This window comes from Homarus americanus, unplaced genomic scaffold (assembly GCF_018991925.1).
Source record: "Homarus americanus isolate GMGI-L3 unplaced genomic scaffold, GMGI_Hamer_2.0 scaffold15615, whole genome shotgun sequence".
In the NCBI taxonomy this organism is placed as follows: Eukaryota; Metazoa; Arthropoda; class Malacostraca; order Decapoda; family Nephropidae; genus Homarus; species Homarus americanus.
Window position 1 is genome coordinate 1 of NW_024715429.1, and position 8,067 is coordinate 8,067.

The window sequence follows — 8,067 nt, forward strand, 5'->3', positions numbered from 1 at the left end:
CAACATCAAGTAGTGAAGTATTCTGCAGTTGGTTTTGGAGATCTGGAATAAATATTTCATCAGTATATTCCTCAAGTGTGCTTACACTTGCTGTCGGAAGGGAATGGACAATAACAATGCCATCCATGATTTTGCAGTCATTAGATGAAGGCACCTCAGGTTGTTCACTATGCCCAAGAAAACGAAGCAGCTGGGCGTTAGTGACTGGTAAATGAAGTTTGCTGAAGTCTGAAAGTGAAGGTGGATTTGCTTGTACTTCATGAAAAAAAAATTCTTCAAGATCCCCAGCTCGATTCTGCATAGAGGTATAGAGATGCCCAAATAGTTCAACATTATCCCGCAGTTCTTTGATCTTCTTACCTTTGGGTTGAAGTCCTTTTGGGTTAATCATTCTTGAACAATGGCATGAAATTTTTCTTTACTCGAGGACATTCCTGGCATACTTCTGATACTGTTTCTTGCCTGTATTTTCGAGACTCCGAATTGATTCAGCCACCGATTCATTTATACAGTTTCAACTATCAAGACTTATCAGCTAAGGAAAGTCTGTTGGAGAATATGTTTACCTGCATTTTAATTGTCATCTGACTGGACAATACCTGCTCGTGATGTTGAAAGTTTGTGGGGTTCCCGGGATTATCATCAGGTGAGTGTTTACCCTCAACCTTTCTAATCAGCCTAGAAAGCTCTGGCCCCGAAACCATCTAGCACTTGAAAGCATTATGATTATCCATGAGAGTAATACATCCTCATGAAGGCTTGTTCGTGGTCTTGGGAATGACCCAGTGGGACTTACTGGGGAACTGGTCTTTGATGGAATGAGGCAATGACTTCATGTCCCTGATGTGAACTGATACCCATCTGGAGTAATTCACATGACCCAGAGCAAAGAGCACGTGAGTAATAAATATACTCAAACATGTATACTAAATACTAAAAAAATCCAACTAAACATTGACACTTTGCCTCATATAATAAAGAATAATAAATCTACAAGAATGATGTTCCCGTTAACTGTTTGCCATATTGGATTTTCTTGAGCCAAAGGAATTGAGGGTAAAATTGGAAATGGCTCCTAGCCTAAACTACATAGGTATGTCCCAAGGAAACATTATGCCAAATTTCAAGTTCTTATCCGCCATATCACGATACTTTTGTTAAGCCACCCAACTAAGCATTGCTGCTTCACTCTTCGTTCTGTTGATTGTAAATATTACTTGTTCGTGTTCAGGGTAATAAGTTCAATATACAGGAGCGAACACAAACACCTGTATAGTTTTGTAGGTTCGATTTACTGGATAAGAGATATGTACTCAAGGGAAGTAGCGCTCCTCAACCTGTCTGCTGGTCAACTGCTCTATAGACGACGTATGGCAAGTGACACATTAACAGCTTCCATACGTCGCCAGGCACATTAATTAAGCATGTGGGACATTGATAAATACATTGCCACACGCTACTAGCTAGGCTAAATAAATAATACATAAATGGAGCACATACATAATATACATAGCATAATATAAATACAGCATACAGAATATACATACATTACTTACTGTTATTTTCACTAGGAGTCAATAGTAATATGTTTGGGTGTTTATCTCAGTGCTAATGTTCACACCAAACACCGGTCATCTTTTCTATTTATTAAAATATATATATTTATAGTATGTCACAATCTGTTGGGTTTATGTACGGAATAACAAACACAGGGCCTACTCTTGGTCTGGGGCGAGGAGGTGACAGGAATGACGTAAATGCCATCTCCTACTTTTTATTCTTTTTTTTTTTATTGGGCACTCCCCTACAGCCTTGTGTAAGGTGAAGCGCAGAAGCTTTTACAGCGCCCAACAGGGAAGCATGCTAAGTTCATGCTTGCCTTTATGTCTCATGAGTTAAGGGTGTAGAAGCTTGAAGAGTCAAGGGCGTCGAAGCCTGAAGAGTCAGTGGTTTATGTCATCAAGCTATTGGAAGCTCCAACAACTCCTTGAATACGAATTCGCAACTTTCGACTTACAACAGGTACCTACTTCACTGCTAGGTGAACAAGGACTAATGGGGGCTAGGAAGTAAGTCCAAACAACTTCCACCAGCCTGGGAATCGAACCCGTGACATCTTGCTTGCGAGGCAAGAACGGTACCACTTCTACCACCGATCCTCCATCTCCTACGTGACTGGAAATGATGAGTCACGGCTATGAATTCTTGTGTAGAACATAATAAGATATGACGATATATGCAAGTGCCCCTGTGTTGGTCAATTTTAGTAGTGTGTTGCATATAAACACAATATGTAGATAGCCTGAATTTATATGATTACTACTGTCTATATGTAGACAAAGGCTATTACACTTACGACTCTGTGTGCATCAGCCTCTGTCACATATAAAGTTAGTAATTTTATATCAATGTGGGATAATAAAATATATTCAATATATTATATACTTTCTATCATTCAAAGTAATGAGCATCTAGGCTCAAATAAGCATTTGTTTATATCACGCTATCTTGTCTTGACAGTCCATTAACTTTCATACCAGCCCTTTGTTCATGTCAGATGCTCATTAGTTTGACAATACCAAGTATTTGTCCAGCTATTAGTACCCCAATATAGGTAGAAAATTACCGAGGTTGATGTTATTACAGGGTCGCTATAGCTTGGGTAACCGTTCAATACCTCGTTTGGGACGAGCTGCGTAAAAAAATTTATACATTCCTCGCCACTTGGAGAGATTTAGCTGCTGGTGGACGAGAAGATGTCACTTAGGTTGCATCCGCTCTGACTATACGAATATTACAATATATGTTTAATCTCGTCACAAGGGACATTTATTGCGCCTTTCAATTAAAAAAATAGCTCCTTTGTATTTAATACATCATATTTCTTTTATGTAATACAGTCCCACATGTAAACATGTTATTGATATGCATGTAAAATATATTGATATTTCTGTTGTCATAATGACTAAGGGCATAATTTTCTTATGTATTAAGAATGCATTACTTCTCCCCTGAGAACAACTTCAATAACATGCGCTTCACCGAGAGAGAGATATATATATATAGAGAGAGAGAGAGAGAGAGAGAGAGAGAGAGAGAGAGAGTGAAACAGGAGTTCAAGAATCATGTGTTTGTTCATATTTTTTTTTACTATTACATTTAGAACGGAATGTTAGAGGAACTGTTTATAACATCCTCTGGTAAGGGACTTTATAACCAAGAATACTCACAGATGTGTTCAGTTCAGGACACAACACTACAGGTGCTGCATTATTTCATTCAGTTTCGACGCTGACTCGTTCGGAAGGAGACGCGGACTATTTTAGGTGACTTTCATAATTACTTACAGTCGGAAGACCACAGAAATTTTTCCTTTTAACTCACCTGAAAGTAAGTTTCTTGTCATTACTGTTATCAAGAAGTATGATGACAGCGCGGCAGGTGAGCGTGGCGTCGCCCCACACTCCCTGCAGGAGCTGATCCATAGCTCCATTGCTTTTGGCCAACGGGGATTGAGAAAACAGCCGCCACCCGTCCACAACCACGACACTGTCTCCATCTGCTGCCAGTTGTCTGAGGACCAATATTCGTCAGTTATAATGATGATTATTACTATTATATATATATATATATATATATATATATATATATATATATATATATATATATATATATATATATATATTACTAGGAAGTAATATTACTATGAATGATTAAATCACTTATGAGAGGGGGTAGTTAAACATATAGTAATTTTCTTAAAACTATACTTAATGTTAATATTTACAAAAATAAACAAATGAACACTCAATTAAGGAGTTATCTAAACAGTTAAAGGTAGTTGTGTATAAGAGAGAATATTAATGTGAACACTGTGCCGGCTTGTAATGGAATGATCACTGGCCAGGAAGTGTTGTGTCCTAGTAGGAATTTTCACTGGAGAAGTTTGCAAGATTGAACACACAATTGTTGCTCTAACCCTGTATCTAAGGCCGACACGTCCCTAAGCCAAAGATAATAAATTAGATGACTTAACGTAAATAAGCTGGCCGTGGTGAGATTCAAGGATGCGTTGGATAGGTCTACCACAGATTGACACGTTGAGTATAGAGATGAAGATATTGAGCCCAGTTAAACTGTAGAAGTGTCTGAGCTCCCGATCCATGCACCAGCTTATAAAACCTCGTATTGAGGAGCAGCTTGTGGAGGCGGGGCTTCGATACTCAGCGGTGATTGGCTCCTGTAGAAGCGTTTAGCAAATGCTTTTGAAAATACCTAACATAAGAGAGGCTCTTGTGTCCACACTTAAAGTCCTTCGACCAGCTTGTTACCTGGCATGGAAGTAGGGACCTGTGACATACACCCCCCAGTGTGCCTTCGAGAACTTGCTTTTTCTGTGGAACATTATTGTATTTGGAGTTTTATGAAGCTCCGCTGCTCATTTGGGCAAAATCTGTAATTTTCTCTGAAGTAATACTTAAAACTCGTAATCTGGAAACAAATTGTTTCTCATCAGTCAAATTAATTGCAACTAATTCCCAATCATTCAAAAATGGTTAGAGGAAAAATATATCTTTGTCCTCAAAAGTTTGATCGATGTGATGTAGTTGCTTGACTACAGCTTAATCCTTTTAGAACAGTAGTATGCAACAAAAGACGCTGAGGTCATAAGACACACAACCTTACTTATTTTTCTCCGTGTATTCCCATTTTTTTTATTACTAATATCCATATTTTTAGTTGCCTTTTTCTTTTTTCTTATCAGTTCCACAAATTGTTAACCTCAAAATGATTGATCCTGTGAAGTAAAAATCACCTCATATTTCTTTAAGTAAGACTCCCTATTCTTTACTACATTTATCATAATCAATACCTAATTGAAACACACACGCACACAAACAAAACGGCCAATTTCATCATTTTCTCTTCGCACTACATAAATTATAACATTCTAGCAACATACAGTATATCTTATGTCCAGGGTATGAACAAGACTTAATATCCAAGTAACCAATATTTACTCAATTATTTTTGTGGGGGCAAAACTTACTGTACTATAGCTGTATCAAACATAGACACAACAGCCTCCCTATGTGAGGGATGTTGCAGCTATTAGACGCAGCGCTCTTCATATCTTATAATGAAAAATAGGAACATTCAATATACTGTAGATTCAAATTTGATATTCAGGCCTATTTCTTTCTTGACTCACCTGATCATCGTTGAGAACATTAAGCTTTGTGTTGTTGTATCGACCAGCACCAAGTGACACCCAGCAAGGTGCTGTTCCACCACCTGGCTCACCACCTCGCCCACCTGGTCTATCCACCGATCTACTACCACACCGCTGTGGAACATGGGAGCCGTCATCAGCACGTCTGTTTGGTGACTGAGGCCGGCATTACTATCCATAGTTCTACCGACACACTTTCTCACCATCAACAACGCAATGAGTGTCGTCATACGTACAGTTGTTGACATATTCGCTGAAAAAATGAATTGTCACCTTATAAATTATCGAACTTTAAAAAAAGAAAAAACTTGTATGATTGAGCATAAGAGTCAGGGGTGGATAAAACCTTTATATATGTTGATTATAAATATTAATTATAAGTTAGCGGATGAGGAGACTTAACACAACGGATTGCTTATCTGTATTATTTTATAAATACTACTTTTTCGTTGGTTATTTCTCGTACTTTACTTAATGTTGTTGTTGCATTCAAGAATATTAAACTTCATCTTCCAGTCACCAGCATTCTTTTTTTCCATATAAAATAAAATTCGGATCCCAAGAAATTCAGAAATTCCTAGTAAGATCATGGCCTCGATTTTCTGAAATTTCATAGAGATTTTTCTAATCGAATGCCATCCATGTAAAGTATTATACTGGTCTAATAATATAATTTCTTGATGCTATCCGAAAAAAGAATTATAAGGAATGCTAGCTGGAGGTGTGCAACTGCTACTGTTTGATGAGACCTGGGTTCTTTTTCAGGAGGAGGGTGAGATCAAGTTCACAATGGTCAGGTATTAGGTATGACCCTACTAATCTTCAAAAAGCACCGCAGCAGTCGGTAGTCAGGTCAGAGTGTAAGCTGACCCAATTTCTTTATCTCTCTCTCTACAAAGGCCCTGAGAGTAATGGCTTATGTGTTATTCGTTAGTATAAATTTAATTATGTGGGAAAAGTGTCTCATATGTCGAGTGTTGGAGAACAACAAGAGGACTAAGGACTGTGGATTAGAAGGGGTAAGAGAGGGATTTGAGATGAATATGGTTTGGGGAAATATTATATTCGATGGAAATTGTAATTGTTTTTTCCAAGGTTATTATAGAATCTGAATTGTATGAAAAGAGACATTCTAGTTTTGTACTTACTTTTATATTCCTTATCGATTTAGTTCCTATAGACTCTCGCGTCTCTTGAATACTATTTAGACATGATATTTTGTATTGACAAAATAAAACATTAATTATGATTATGTATTTTAATTACGGCAGTTCTACATAGGAAGATGAGGACTAATAAACCAATGTTTAAAGTCTGCAGTAAGAGTATAGAGGGTCGAAGGAGGTCCAGACATTGAAGGAGTGATGATGTTACTGTGCTTCTTCATAACTTTAAGAGGTCTGCCACTACGAGGTCTTGTGTTGACGTGACCTTCTCGTTTCCAGCGTCTGATCCACCTGCACACAGTCGATGCACTCTTACCTGTTGCTCGTGCAATGGAACGGCAGGTCATCCCGTCCATCCACATTGACACTATCCTAGTGCGTTCTGTCAAGTCTGTCGGCTTGTGAGGACGTCGAAATTTCATTCTTTTCCTCTATGCAAAAATAAATTAATGTTACGTAGGTAATTGGTGGAAACCAATAATTCATAATATGTCTGTGCAGTAATTGTATGAGCAGTAAGTTAATCCATGCGAGGTAAAGGAATTATGTCTTAATATGATATGATTTTCTGTTTTAATTTGTCTTTTAACTTTTCATGGAATTTAACTTTTGGTTTAACATTTTAAGTTTTCTCATGTTTAAGATAAAAAAAATAACTTGTTGAGCATTGATAACAGTCATAGAAAAATAGAAATACAGCATAACAGTTTGACAATTGGGACACAATAGCTTCGTAAAATAGCGGACATATGCAGATTTGATTATGACCAAGAAGAAATATGCATTAACAAAGGTGAAATCCATCATTAACGACCTTAAAGCTGAGAAAAAAAAACAGTATCTTCATTTTGTGTTATTTCTTACATCGATCATCACCGAAACTTCTGTTTTTTACGAATCACTTAAAGTGTGTTGGACGACAAAAAGGATTATATGATATAACATATCTTCCTACCAAGTGTGTGTGATCACTTGACAAACGTTTGCTTGGTATGAATGCATCGTTCATGAAATACGCACAGTACAATGCTTTCCACACTACATTAATATGCCCGAAAAAGATAACTCAAAATTAATGTTTATTATTAGTGTCTAATGCAAAATTATTTTATTCTCTCGCTTTAATGTCAGTAACAAGTAAGAGAAGGTGTAGGACAGGTGGACTTACAGTGGGAGTCAGAGTGAACTGTTGGTGACAGAGAGCGGTGGACGAGAACAATGAACAGAAGGTTTCTCTGTCCCCTCCTTTTATTTGGTCGCTCACGCATTCGCTGAATGTCACTCGTCGACAGTATTTGTTTACGCCTTTTACATTTTGTATCAAATAAGTTCACAAATATTATTTTCATCTAGATTGTAGCAGGACATACCTATATGATCGTATTTCATGTGTCAATATATAAGCTGCATATATTGTATATAGCTGGAGCGGGGATGGCAACAATCCAAGAGGAAAACCCATGTGTGTGTGTGTGTAATCATGGTTATAATTAACGGTTTATTGAAAGAGCACGCCAGCCAGAATGCTGAAAATAAAAAGTTAATTAATTCAGGAATGCGTCACTTGACTAACAAATTATACACAAGTAACCTAAGACATACGAATTTGATATATATTTAAAGGTGGGGAGAAATTCATACTACAGGCATTTCAACAAAGTAACAGCG

At 37.3% G+C, this 8,067-nt stretch overlaps 1 protein-coding gene across 1 annotated transcript; it reads right to left on the minus strand.

The window, feature by feature from the left end:
- Nucleotides 1–85: 85 nt before the first annotated feature.
- LOC121857780 lies at nt 86–7,605 on the minus strand (the record flags this gene model as incomplete). The annotated part of the gene is made up of 6 exons (XM_042353971.1): nt 7,568–7,605; nt 6,716–6,830; nt 5,213–5,486; nt 3,385–3,573; nt 797–861; nt 86–375 (listed from the first exon to the last, which is right to left on the minus strand). Coding segments are annotated over exons 2-6 (924 nt in total), but the record flags the coding sequence as incomplete, so codon positions are not given.
- Between the last annotated feature and the right edge of the window lie 462 nt (nt 7,606–8,067).